We start from the raw sequence: 14,849 nt of genomic DNA on the forward strand, positions 1-14,849 counted from the left end.
TTATTTATTTGTGGTCCAAAATAATTTTTTTTTTACAGCCTGTCTAACTAAGTACAAATAAATAACTGAGTGTTCCGTACGAGATATATATTGTTTGTCTACTCGTCTATTTGTATTCATTATGTAATTCGTCAGAGATAAGTGGTGTAAAAAGAGAGAACTTAAAAAAAGAGACTTAAACATTGAAAGTACAATGTTAAGTTGTATGGGCCCACTTACATTTCGTCACAGTTTTTTTAATTTTCTGTGCCCTTTTAGCCAGTTATATTTAAGAGGAAGCATTAGGAAACTGTATTACGCAGAAGCTTATAGTTTACTAAGGCTGAAAATGGGAATTTGTAAACCGTGACTGGGCATGCGCATTCCCCAGGTGGCGTGGGAGAAGATAGTCTATGAGATAGTTAGATAGTCTGTAAAATGTTCAATAAACATTTTTTTCCGTTTGGCTGTCAACGTACTTGGTTATAATAAATACCATCAATTTATCATTGAATAATCATCAAAACAATCGATCCTTCCTCTTCGATTATTATTTTTGGCGAATGTTGTGTACTGTATGAAGAATAATTGTTTGATTAGTGAACGTTTATCGGCCGCGATGGAAAATTAGAAATGTTGTTTACTGGAATGTTGGGTAGGCCTATGCGAGTCACTAGTTACGCCCCTAGTACCCCGGAATATGTATACAAGTACTATAGTTCTATTCTATCGTTCTGAAATAACAGTTGATTGATTTTGATTGATTATTGATTATTGGCGAATGGTGTGTATGAAGAATAATTGCGTGATAACGTTTGTCGGCGGATAGAAAATTAGAAATTTTGTTTACTGGAACGTTGGGTTATGCGAGTCATTAGGTAACGCCTCTACTCTGGAATATGTACAGTAGTACTATATAGCTTTCTATTTTTCTGAAATAAACGTTAATTTATTTTTTGATTGATTGGTAAGGTATAGGCCTATCAACTTCAAACATTTATGTATTTAATACACGGGCCCTATTTTATAATGAAATGGAACATTTCAGACTATTATTACACAAAATGTTCACTACGATAATTGATACATAATTAGCCTATTTCTTAAATTATTATCAATATTATTATATTATTATCAACGTTTGCCTTATGAGGACAAGGCCTAGAACTCTCCCCAATTCGACTAAAACCCGTTTTATTCTGATGCCCACACACCATTATTAGACCTAGAACGTGCCTATAATATTTTTTTAGTAAGAATTTTCTTTTAGAAATGAATGTCCATTTTCCGTCCATTGATGAAGAAATGATTTATCTATGTTTGATAGCCTTGATCCATATGAGTTACCGTAATTAACCGACCGGGGAAACCCAAACTGGTAGGTGACGTAATGTCCACAAATGCCCAGGGTCGCCAAAATCAAAATCAACGTCACATGTGCGATAACAAAAAGCGAAGTCAGCATTTTATCAAGTCGTGTTTATATTGTATATACAACAGTATAATACTACAAACTTATTCATAATGGCAGAAAATACAGATCGAAATATGAAAATTGAAAACCAGAAGTTGTTTGTTCCCGAAATTGATGAATTATGTAAAGGTAGAGTACGAAGTACTGGGTTTTTACGCTAGGCCTAGCTACACATCGAGTGACGAAGGCTCCGCTTCATTCTCTAACCAGGAAGATGACATGCTCTCTGTCTGACAGGGCCAGTCTTAATGGCCTACGCCTTTAGTCAAATTATATCATAATAATAAATACTGTAATAGGAGGACTGACTTTGCAAGAAAATTATTTCCGAAAGAGACTCATAGTCATACTATACTTACTAACTACTACCTAGTTTGTCATCTTGCAAAATATAGTATTAAAGACCCCTTCCCTGCAATTTTGGACGTTTTTTGGAAAATAATACATATATATCACTTTAAAAACATTAAACCATGTCATTCCTTGTCTTAAATGTACGTTTTATGGTAAATTATGATAAAAAGTGAGAAACAATGCACTACCTAAGTAGCTCGCGGCGATCGACCTCTCGTGGACGGTCTTAGGCCTAGCCTGGCTAGGCTTAGTTTTGTAGGCCTAGCTGGTAAACATCGGTAACGTGCGAACATCGTACGCTAGCTATATACCTAGCCTGACGTTGTATAGTTGCTGCATTTAAAATTGTCTTTCTATTTTTGCCAGACTCCGTTGATACAAATTGGGGAAAACCCGGTATTTTCGCTGAAAAGTTAGGAGTCTTCCATTTGTTTTGGCCTCACGATCGATCGAAAAGTGGGCGAATTACTGGTGAAAAACAAAAATATCAATCCGCGCGCAATGCATTTTGGGATTTATAGCGGGCCGCTATAATTATTAAAATCGACTTATTTTTCACATTTTTAACCGTTTAAAGACGAAAAAAGTTATCGCAATAGGACCATATAGTATTATTTTTACATTAAATATAGTTTGTGATCTTAAATTAGATCTAAAAAACGTAGGGAATGGGGCTTTAATTATACTCTGTAGTGGAGAAGTGTGGAGGCTATGAGTATAATTTTTATACTACAGGCAAAGTAGTTAGTGTATTATAGGGCCTGAAATAGGGCCTATTGTTATTTTGGCCTATTTTAATTTAGTAATCTTTTTTTTTTAAATTTAGTTCTTGAACAAGGTCTAAAAGCAAACTTTGCTGAGGCAAGTGTAAACTATGTAGAGTGTCCTGATCTTACCCAGTTACCCTTCACATTAGCATCACCAGGTAGAGTACATTAGCTGCTTAGTTCTTAGTAGCTAAGAGTGTGAGTAAGGATGTGTTTTTTAATAGTGATGACAGAATGACTCCCACCATGTTTTATTATTATCTATTTATACTGGGCGACCTCTTCAGTTGAAGACTGGTCTCCCAGAGGGCCCAGTCATGATCAGTGGCTGTGATGTACACTAGTCTCGAAAGATATACTAGGTTCTTTAAAGTGCACATGAGCTAGAAGACTAAGTGAAATGATTATTGTGGATCTATAGTTTGATGGTTATCATGCTTGCCTTCCAATCCTGGTTCCATCCTGATCTAGTGTCCTAGAGTTGGGTTGTTGTAACTCACGTCTCTTCCTACTCAACTCCTATTCTACAGTAAGCCTCAAATGAGAATTGGTTTCAAGCATGTTGAATAACAGTTTTTTTTTCTCCAATTTTTGGTTATACTGTTTGATAAATACATGTACCCTATGTGAACGTCACTTATATAGTGAGTGAGACATCGTGGGTGTTCAGGATGGATAGACGCATGTTTTTAGACCCAATAAAGTGTTGTAAATGAAATGAAATGAAAAATGTATAGTTGGATTTCAAGACTCTGTGTGATTGATTATTACCAACCATCATCGATCATAGGAATACATACATAGTAAAAGTGACTGGATATTACATAGCATTGTCTACTATTGCTACACTAGAGAAAATGTGTTTGGCCTACCCGCCTTAGAGTAGACCCATGAATAATGACATTGACTACATTTACAGGTCTTTGTGGTCAACCAAGATTAGCTGAAGTAGGCGGTGTGCCAAATCTAATGCCTGTTTTTAAAAAAGAAACAAATTACGACATTGAGAAAGTTGCAGAACAAGCAGACTTACCAGGAGCTTTCGTGCTGGGAGCAGGGGCTGGCTGCCACCATTTTGTTGGTGTCAATTCTGAGGTAGTGAACAAATAATGACAAAAACAGAAATTACAATTATAACATAAATTCTTTAAAATTACAGTACAGTAGAAACCGAATCCAACAAAATGTACTCTAAATAAGAATTCACCATAGAGTGTTGCTTCTTGTTTTGTTTCACAAAAAAAAGGTTTCTTAATAGAGGTGTCCTTGAAAAGCAGGGGCCAAAAGGATGTTCTACTTTATTATTATTTGACATGTTTAAGGTACCTCTGTTTTAATGTGCCAAAACTTTGTTCCAAACCAATACAACAAGCATCTAGAAAAGCATACTAGGTTCTTAGGGCCTTCTGTCGTTGAAAAGAGACAGCATTAACTGTACAGACAAACTCTTTTATATTTTGTAAATTATAGCCACAGAAAAAAGAAAGTAAAAATAATACGGGGAAAATGTAACCCAAAGGTGATTATCAGATTTTTGATTATTTAAATTGAAATGATACATCATCCATTGTACACTATAAATTTAGATGATGGCAAACATCAGAACAAAAGGAGGGGAAAACAAAGATCGACAAAACCTAACAAGAATTGCAAAGGTTAACAAACAAGATGGATCTTGTATACTAGAGGCATGTGATTCAACTCAATTTAGCCTCATGGCTAACTTGTTTCTATCTGAAGGAAAACCAGGCAAGGTAATGGTATTATTTTTGTCATATTTTTAAAGTTCTCCTAAACTAATACAATCAATAAAAAATGACAAGTGTTGTTTACTGAGTAATTTACCCATAGGTCTACATTAGTCAACAAAAATGATCATGACACCACCCTTTGCAAAAAAACAACCTATGTTTCTATATGTTTGTATATATTATATATGTACGCATAAAATATATATGAGCTGGATATACAGTATTATTGTACTGTTAGTTTAGCTTCTTAACCATGTGATACCGCCCATGAGTTAGCTTGGCCATTGTTGTTGTTATCACTGGAGAACTAACTAAATAACTAATTTTCAAATACAAAGGAATCAGGGGAGAATACACAACTTTATTAATAAACAAAACTCTTACCAGCAAATTTTGAACTGTATATCATCAAAAAGTACTAATCGTCTCTTTTATTTAGAAAAATATATTATCGAAATGTCAACTGCATATAGACTGATCAATGTATTAACACACACTATACCGTTGTATGCTAACTGTCGTACGTTAGCAGTATAGGGCCTTAACCATTTTTCCACTAGTCAAATTTGTTCGTGCGAATTGAAAGCATCATGTTATGTGCATGCATCTTCAAGTTTCTGTCTGTCATACTGCCTTCTGCGACGAATTCTAGTTCCTTTGATTTTTCACTTCAGAAAATTGCAAAGGGCATAACACCATAAATGTGAATTACAATTAAATACTACCTATCATAATTTTTAAAAGTTTACCAACAGACAATCTCCTGCCTCCCACCTTTTTCTTTATTCATTTTGAAAAGCTAGGGGTAAAGCAATTAACACAGTAAAAAGTTGTTACCAAATTCAAATGTTATAGCACAGCAATCTGTAGGTAGACTTTAGGTCAGATTCACTTTTTCTCAAAAAGTTTAAATAACTATCATAGCAAGCATATTATATAATATATTCATAACTTATGTATACAATCATTCAAGGTGGTTGAAATAAAAGCAAGTAAAAGGACAGGTGAAGAAAACTTTGTTACGTGTATGAGGAATGCACTCAATATGAAGTATGGTGACAAATGTGTCGGCCTGGGTGGAACTTTCCTCATTGAAAAAGGAAAAGCAAAGTTCCATGTTATGGTATGTACAGTATACAGTAAATATTTCAAGTACTCTCATAGTCCTGATAAAAGAATAGTGCCTTCTGAAGCTTGGCACTTTCTTTCTGGTTATTTTACTTTTCTGTTATAATTTTCTTTTCTGCGTTATTTGTATCTCCATTGTGATCCTGCCACAGATACCCACAGCATTTTAATTTTTTCAGTTAATTTCTGTTGGAATGATAAATAGAATATTTGGTCAACAATCAATAATAATGTTAATAACAGTGATGGAAAAAAAAGTTCTTGTCAGGAATTGAACCAGGGATGTCAACTGTGAATGGCTGGAGACATAAGCATTACACCACTTACATTCATAAAGGTGTAGTGCAAGCCTAATCACACGCAGCACTAAGACACAACAAATTTTTTTTTTTTATAAAATAATATATAAATAATTTTTGGAGAACAAATTATTATTGGTCCATCATAGAACCAATTCAAATTCAATTAAAGATGTATTGTCCCCTGAAAAATATTTTGTTTAAATTTTTTTGGTTGAATATGCCATTTAAATGTCCCATAACAATTATTAACTTTAACCAAATATTTGATCGAAATGCCAGTCAATGAACTTTGGGTTGAATTTAACCATTTATCATGTTATTTTATAAGTGAAAACATAATTTTTTTCCGTTTTTTTTTCCTACGGAAGTGATTAACTTCATTAAAACTACAAAATAACCTATTCAAAGTCTGATTTAATTAAGCTTCATTTTTCATGTTTTTGGGGGACAATACATCTTTAAATATAAATAAAATACTAAAGTTGGTTCAACAATCTATTGAAATCTCAACCATTTGTCATTAAATTTTGTATTTAAACTATATTTAATATCTTTTAATATTTATATTATTTATGAAAAATTAAGATTGCCAAGCATGAATACTTTTACATAAATTGTTTTTCATTCAGGTTTAAGATTGAAACTTGATAAATATATGAATTGATAACAATTATATAATTTCACATTCATGTCCTAATTTCTGTTCTAATTAACTACAAACTTCTGACAGCCTCTGTAAACCCTAGAGTCTAAAAGATAAATATTAAACAGTAAACCATGCTTCGGGAATGATATTATTTTCATAATCAATTTTTGTTAGTCCCTATATCTCAATATATTTCAAAGTTGACCTCGGTCATCTTATTTAACAGTCTTAAATTTCAAGTCTAACAAAATAACAATATAAGTAATATTCCATACAGTGTCTATCACACTATCAAACAATTTTGATAAAAAAGTGAGATGTACCCAAATATGGTAGTATTATGCCCAAATATAGTAGTATACCATGCTTCGGGAATGATATTATTTTCATAATCAATTTTTTTTAGTACCTATATCTCAATATATTTCAAAGTTGACCTCGGTCATCTTATTTAACAGTCTTAAATTTCAAGTCTAACAAAATAACAATATAAGTAATATTCCATACAGTGTCTACATTATCAAACTATTTTGATAAAAAAGTGAGATGTACCCAAATATGGTAGTATTATGCCCAAATATAGTAGTATACCATGTTCCGGGAATGATATTATATTCATATTCAATTTTTCTAGTACCTATATCTCAATATATTTCAATGTTGACCTTGGTCATCTTATTTCACAGTCTTAAATTTCAAGTCTAATAAAATTAAAGTATAATAAGTAATATTCCATACAGTGTCTACATTATCAAACTATTTAGACAAAAAGGTGAGATGTACCCAAATATGGTAGTGGTATGACATCATCTATATATGGGCACATCACTTTTTTTGTCGAATAAAGTTTTATAGTATAGACAAGGCTTTACCAGTATTATTAAACAAAATACAAAAACTATTATTTGATATGACATGGCTGTCACTGACCCTTTTAAGAACCCTATTATTTTATATTTTTTACAGCCGGATTTCTCCACGACACCATTGGACACCCTTGACCAAATTAACAACTGGTTGAAGTTCTATGAAATGTCTTCTCCACTCGTTGTTTTCAGTTGCTTTCTTTCATCTGATCCTGTGAGTAAAACTTAATTTCAATCAGAGAAATAACTAAACAAATTCCAAAATATACATAGTACATACAAAATAAATGTTTCGCAAGAATTTTGCAAAGTATCAAGTATAGAGTACAACACAAGACACTTCTTAAACCCCATTTATACTAGGACGATAACAATCAATTATCTAGATAATAAATATGCATTTTTCCTACATAAAACAAAGAAATTAGAAAAGTAAGTCTAAAGGCTGCTATACACTAGGACAATAATGATCAACAATAACTAGATAAATATCCATTTTCTTACATAAAACAAAGAAATTAGAAAGTAAGTCTACAGGATGCTAGGACGATAATGATCAACGATACCTAAATAAATATGCATTTTCCTACATAAAACAAAGAAATTAGAAAAGCAAATCTAAAGGCTGCTAGGACGATAACGATCAACGATAACTAAACAAATATGCATTTTTCCTACATAAAACAAAAGAAATTTGAAAATTACTATAATAAACTACAGTATAGGAAAACCACTTACGCTGGCTTTGATGAAAATAATATTTTCACACGTCCAATCAAATGACGTCATGACTGGTAAGACCCAATAATATCGTGATGATGCGATTGTATTGTTTTTATCGTCATGACGTTATTTGATTGGATTTTTAAAAATATTATTTTTATCCTCCACTTTTTTTTTAAAATATTTAATAGTGACTATAAACTATGAGTAAATATTTTGTGGTAAACAAACCGCAAATAATACGGTAATTACCAAACTGCAATAAAAGTCACAAATCTTCAAAAAGTTGTCAGAAATGTCTACAGGACCTAAGCTAAGCTGAGAGAAAGTTATAGATACTTTATATGTACAGTAGTAGTATTTTTATATAATATTTAATTTTGTTATGTTGTCTTTATTATATCATGATAATGTTTTGTTGAGGACCCCTTCTGAAACAAGCATTTCATCTTAAAGTGTTATCCTCTGGTATGTCAAATTTTATGTATGATATATTTTGGTCAAGGAATAAATATTACAAACAAACAGAGGTTAAAGTTTAACAGAAACCTAGCCAAATATGCTAGTGTATCATAGTGTACTAAGGCGCTTTCGACAGATCACAAAAATCTTAACCTGCGTTATGTCGCATAAGCTTCACCCACTTTGTTAACAAATTGATTTGCCCACTGTTACACTTGGAAATTGAATAAAATAAAATAATAAATTATAACGCAGACTAGATTTGAACTCGTCACCGTGACGCAAACGCAACATGCACAGAATTTATGACTAACATTACAATTTCATAAAATTCATATAACAAAGTTTTAAGGTCAATCGTCTGACAAAGTTATATGATGTTATGTTGACAAGAATTAGAGATACATGTGCAACAAAATCCGTAGAAAGAAAGAAGAATAAGATCCTGACAATAACAACGAAATTTCATAAAATTCGTATCACAAAGTTTCCTGCACATCTACAGTGTTCAATCGTCTGAAAAAGTTATATGATGTTACGTTGACAAGAATTAGAGATACATGTGCAACAAAATCCGTAGAAAGAAAGAAGAATAAGATCCCGAAAAAAACAAGGGGTTATCGTGTAGTGCAGATAACCAAAAAGCAACCTTTCCAACATGTCAGTACTTTCTGTATTGTTAACAGTAAACATTATTAATTCGCCTTTAACAAGGCTGGATTATATTATTAGTTAAAATTACATTGAAACTAGATCAGTGGATGTTATATGAAGTAGACCATGTCAACACGTCATTGCAACAATTTAATCTCGTTTTCATGATCTGAGCTAACAATATTTATATCCTCAGAATTCATTAAAAGATCTTTTGATATTTAAGTTATTACTTTAATTTCAAATACACAAAAAATGAAGAGGTTGCAATTAGGTATTCTCTCTCGGGATCTTTCCAGAACTTCCACATTCCAGAGTCTTTTCTTAGTTTCTTTACTACTTAGTTTGAGATAAACCTAAAACTTATTACTGATTCTTCCAGAGAACAATATTTTCCATTGAGAATCTGTTCCTTCATCAGAACACACCATCCATCTTTAGGGTGTCAATATACCTGTATGGTCTCTGTTTTGCTTTCCCATGTTTTGGTTGCCAAATTAGAGATTGTTTCCAGATTGTTGAGCTGGCAGTGTCCTGTAACTGTTTCCGTAATTTCTTCTTCTACAAACATAAACAAGGAATTAATCTTTATTTATTATGTTTAACTGTTTTTATCCACAAACTAGTAACAATAATATTATCATATTATTCCGAAGACCAAAACACGTTACAAGGATTGATCTTCTGGTGAAAATTACTTTTTCTGGAAAAGTTGCATTATATAAGAGTTAAGCATTGTCACGGATGGTGAATTATGTGTTGTTTGTAATAAATTTTTGGTGAACATAAGGAACATCAAGTTTGTTATCATTGTATTCTGACCTAAACTTTTTCAACTTGTTAAACTGGTGACCTTCAAAAGCGGGCTTTGTGTGTACGATGATATTAATAATGACATGACAAGACAATCGGGAATAGATTTCACATTAAAATAAAAGTTCAATATTAATCTTGTATTAGTTCAATCCTATTTAAAGAAAAAAAAACAACTTAAACTTTTGAACTTTTGGCGAAAAATACAATTGATTATTTTGCTGTATTCGACTTTGAAAATGCAATGTTATTCAATGAAAATTGATTCTTCTTTGTTGTAATATATCTGCCATTAACTAATCGATTACTTTTAGTCTTGTTAAATTACATGTGTTAAAATCAATTAAGTTTAAAAGTTAGAAAAAAAATTTAGATGCTATAAATATGACAGGTCTTACAAAGACACATTTACGAGTATAGTTAATAAACATTAAGCTCAACATGCCATCAACCATTAACCAACAAATTCTTTGACATCATAGCGAGGCATTTTTTTTATTTGTTGTTATTTAAATATGTTTAAAGATTGGAACAGTTCCATGGTAATACCAACTGAAAAAAACAAACTTTTTTTAGCATTACAAATATAGGCGATTCACGGTACTGTATCTACATTTTCAAGTATCATCCATAGACAAATTCTGTGATACTGGATCATATGTGTTTCAAATGTGATGCATCACAGACCCTAACCCATAAACTAATTTTTCATGATACATGTACAACATGTGATACACATGAGATGCTGTGTTATGGAATTTGCCTGTGATACTTTACAAATATCATCGTAGATAGATACAGCACTGAGAATCAGGTGACCAATATAGCGAATATTGACAAAAAAAAAGTGAATGAAAAGTAAAGTGCATATTTATTAAAAGTAAATTAAGTTTTTAGAGTTCAGAACGTTTAATCGCGTGTTCATCTCAAGCTGTTAATAAATACAACAGTGATACAGAATGGATACAATATGAAAACCCATTGCTTAAAATAATAGCACATTCTAGAATGACTACATTGATTTATTCTGTATTATTCAGTATTAATAGTGTTTTAATTGAGTACTAAAAAATGTATTAAACGCAGGATGCCCTTATTATGAAAAACATCATTGCCAAATAAAATACATTGTAACAGCAAACTAATTAAAAATCAATAAAGGTAAAAAGTACATGCAACATGCTTTTTAAGCAATAAATACATTTTTTTTAATAAGCTATTGAGGAGTTTAAAAATGTAAAGATAATTGCCTAGCTGTCGTCATTTACAATGACAGGGTTGACAGTATAATTTAATATTTAAGATTAATAATAATATAAAACTAATTTAAGTTGCTTTCTGCGAAAACTATCATTTATTGAACACAATACAAAAGGCACTGCAACATTCTTTCTGTAATTTTTTTTTACGATCATTCGGGAAACCACCTCACAACTTTACCTATAAATCTGAATGTACTGTAATTACGCTAGTAGTAGTAGTTTTTTTTATCCCAGGATTTAATTGTAATGCACTTAAGATCAAGCAATTCATAAATCTATTGATAAAAATGTTTGTACTAATGCTGTTAATTGTTATAGTTTTTAAGTTACTTAACTTTTGGGGGAATTCCTAAAGTAATAGTAATGCCTATAAGCTCTGTCTACACTATCAAACTATTTTGACATGAAACGTGTGATGTGCCCAAATATGGTAGTTATATGACATCATCATGTCCATATAAGTATATGTGCACATCACATTTTGTTGTCACATAACGTATTAGAACTGTGGACTCAGGCCTGCCAATGAACACCCACAGACTTGGGATTCCACTTTACTTATGTACCAGAAATGATGACTAGTTTCACCTGCAAGATGAGATGACTAAGGTCCTGTTTCTGCTGCAAAAAAATAATGGGTTAATAACCGTGTGAAAAAATTAAACCCAACTTCATGGGAGCCGATACAGGTTAAATGGCAGCCTGAAAATACTATTAGTTAGAATACCATTTAACCGGTTATTGCTGTGGAACTTTTAGTTGCAACACAAAATAACGGTTGTATTTAATGGACAGCCAATAACCTTGTGTCAACTACACTGCAGTAACATTTGAATTGACTGCCAGTGCTCAATGCATTTTGGATACTGCTAACGATTTCCGTAGACAACCACCCACGTTATGAGCAGAAATGCAGTTAATATAAAAAATATATTTTTAATCTATTTTGGAATAAACGCTTTATTCGGCGCTATGCAGCAAAAACATACCCCAAGTAAATGCCCAATAATGCCAGTGTCCATGACAGACCTGATTTTTTTTTTCTCAGACTTTTTGATGTATTTTTTTTGTTCAATAAGGTGCTTTAAATCAGAGTTAGCTTCTGTTTTATTTCAACAACAAAATTCACTATTTATTTTATTTAATAAGCATAGTTATTAGCACAAATCTCCCTTGATTATTCTAGTAAATTAATCAGCAGTTAAAAACGGCTTTCCAAGAAAGAATTGCATCTGGTCATCACATTTATCCTATGTTATTTAGAAAACGTATTAAAAATAGCTTGTATTAAAGACTGAGGTTGAAATAAAATTTGTATAAAAATGGTTAAAAAAAATGTATTATTATTTAAGCCTCATGAATAAATACCAATTATTTTTATTTAATTTCTAGGGATTGGATTTACGTTTGGAACATGCCCATGGCTTTGGGCATCATGGAGAAGGTGGCCATTACCACTATGATGTCACTCCAGATGAGGTTGTTTACAAAGCTTACTATCAGGTAGCTGAATATATCTACCGTGTTGATGCACCAAAGGAGACACACAATTTAGGGAGAGATTGATTACTGCTGATGTTTAGGGGAGGGAAGATATAGAAGTGTGGGTGGGGGAGGGGGAGGGAGATATAGAGTAGAGGAGATATGCTGTAGAGTACAGGAGGGGAGATATAAAGTAGGGGAGGGGAGATATAGCAAGTGGGGGTAAAAGACATTGTGAAGAGGAGATATAGCAGAGGGGAGATGTAGAGTAGAGGAGGGTAGATATAGGGGGTGGGGGTGGAATGGGAAAGAGGAGATAAAGCAGGGGTATATAGTACGTAAATTTCTACAAACTGTTTGTCATGACCAAAAAGTCTGTTCTGCAGACGTTTTAAATCATTCCATGCATGGCTTTCTTAGAAATATGTTTTGAAAAAACTCAGCTTATTTTTGTCATTTGATTGATGTTCAAGTTGAAATTTGATTTATTTGCGTTTACATTATTTACACACAAAGATTATGTATAGGTTAAAGATATAAAAAACAATATGAAAACAGCAAAAACAAAATTAAAATCTAAAAATTACAATAAATAAGGTGAAAAAAAGAAATGAAAGGTAGTCCACAAAAGTCTTTAACTCTTATCAAATGAGTCTTCTTAAAAATAAATAACCAGCAAAAATGACAGCATCACAAGTTAAAAATTAGTGAATGAAATTTAAGGGAAATTACATTACATGTGGTTGTATGAAAATGAGCTGAATAGATGAGAATAAGAGATTAATATTAGATATGAATTACTGTATATTTATTATTGGTGATTAAATATTTGTGATTTTTTTTTTTCATTCTATACAATGCATTATTATAATAAAACATTGATAACACAATCAATTCTTGTTCTTTGAGTTGGTTCTTCAGGTCTTAGGGTTTTTTTTACAAACAAAAATGTACTAATGCCGGCGAAATTATGTAGGAAAAGGCTTAGCAATGACGTTTTGTATTGCCGTTAGTCTTTTCGGATCATTTGAATTGTTTTGTTCCATAAATGCAAAGGTTGGAAGGAAATGTTGCTCTACAAGTAACTGTATGCATCACTAGGAATATACAAGGATTTGCAAAAATAAATGTTTATTTAACCAGCTGTTTTCGATGAAATGACTTAAACGTTGCTTTTATTCAAACTTGTTTGGCAAAAAAAGAGTGACGTACCCAACTAATGGTGGTGGTATGACATCACCATGTCCATATATGGGCACATCACATTTTTTTGTCGCATAAACTTTTGATAGTGTAGGCAGAGCTTTAAGCCTGTTCATGTTCATTCAATTGTACATAATTAAATCTTCATAAATAAGACTTTGTTAAATAGAATAATGAAATTTAACTGTAAACACTGTCAGCCATCGTTACTATTTGCTTATAATAATATTATTCAGATTCCATTGTGTTTGGCTAACATTTCTCGACGATTTGTCCTAGAATTGCGTGAACCTATAAACATAATTCACCTTAACAGTCTATTTTCTTGTGATGACCAATCACATACAGGAATAATAATCACTTTAGAAATCTAAAGGAAATATTGATAATACATTGACTAATTATTTATAATATAAGCAGTCTTTTTTCTTTAAATTCAACACAATCTTATTCATAACACATTCTCACTCATAAGGACGATCAAAGCATATTGATCGAAACGTCGAGAAACTCAACAGTTCTTTCCAGAACTAATACTGTTAATCTTATAATTGTAACCCTGGGTTATTATTCTTTGATTGTTTTAGGTTGGGTTACTATTAGAAGGGGGGGGGGGGGGGGTTACAATTAGAGTAGTGGGTTACTATTAGAAGGGGGTTACTATTAGAGTAGTGGGTTACTATTACTAATCTTAAATTAGGCACCTGAAAATAGTAACCAACCCCAACTTTTCCGGTAAGCAACTCATAGCAAAATAATAAAACAGTACGCATAAACAAATTTGGTTGAACTTTATTTTATAAACTAAAAAAAACACTCCATCAGATCAACATGCATTATTATCTCCTTATTTTCATTTCATCATCATAAACGACCAATCATTTTGTCAATAGTTTTTGTGACTAAATAGTAACCCCCGTGGGTTACTATTTAGAGTAGTGGGTTATTATTATAGATTTACTTATAAGGTGGGTTACTATTAG

The 14,849-nt window shown here is 31.9% G+C and overlaps 1 protein-coding gene across 1 annotated transcript; it reads left to right on the plus strand.

The window, feature by feature from the left end:
• Positions 1-1,422: 1,422 nt before the first annotated feature.
• LOC140043523 (ester hydrolase C11orf54-like) lies at positions 1,423-12,760 on the plus strand. Its single transcript, XM_072088048.1, has 7 exons — positions 1,423-1,582; positions 2,634-2,732; positions 3,494-3,669; positions 4,161-4,328; positions 5,299-5,448; positions 7,368-7,481; positions 12,574-12,760. The coding sequence occupies exons 1-7, from the start codon at positions 1,504-1,506 to the stop codon at positions 12,745-12,747; spliced, it is 960 nt and encodes a 319-aa protein (XP_071944149.1). The 5' UTR covers positions 1,423-1,503; the 3' UTR covers positions 12,748-12,760.
• Positions 12,761-14,849: the final 2,089 nt, after the last annotated feature.

Source organism: Antedon mediterranea, chromosome 3 (assembly GCF_964355755.1).
Source record: "Antedon mediterranea chromosome 3, ecAntMedi1.1, whole genome shotgun sequence".
Lineage (NCBI taxonomy): Eukaryota > Metazoa > Echinodermata > Crinoidea > Comatulida > Antedonidae > Antedon > Antedon mediterranea.

Bases quoted from the DNA above. Each gene is read 5' to 3' on its own strand.
- LOC140043523 (XM_072088048.1), top strand. From the start codon at position 1,504: ATGGCAGAAAATACAGATCGAAATATGAAAATTGAAAACCAGAAGTTG. The intron at 2,733-3,493 runs GTAGAGTACATT...CTACATTTACAG, and splicing joins CTTCACATTAGCATCACCAG to GTCTTTGTGGTCAACCAAGA. The intron at 7,482-12,573 runs GTGAGTAAAACT...TTTAATTTCTAG, and splicing joins GCTTTCTTTCATCTGATCCT to GGATTGGATTTACGTTTGGA.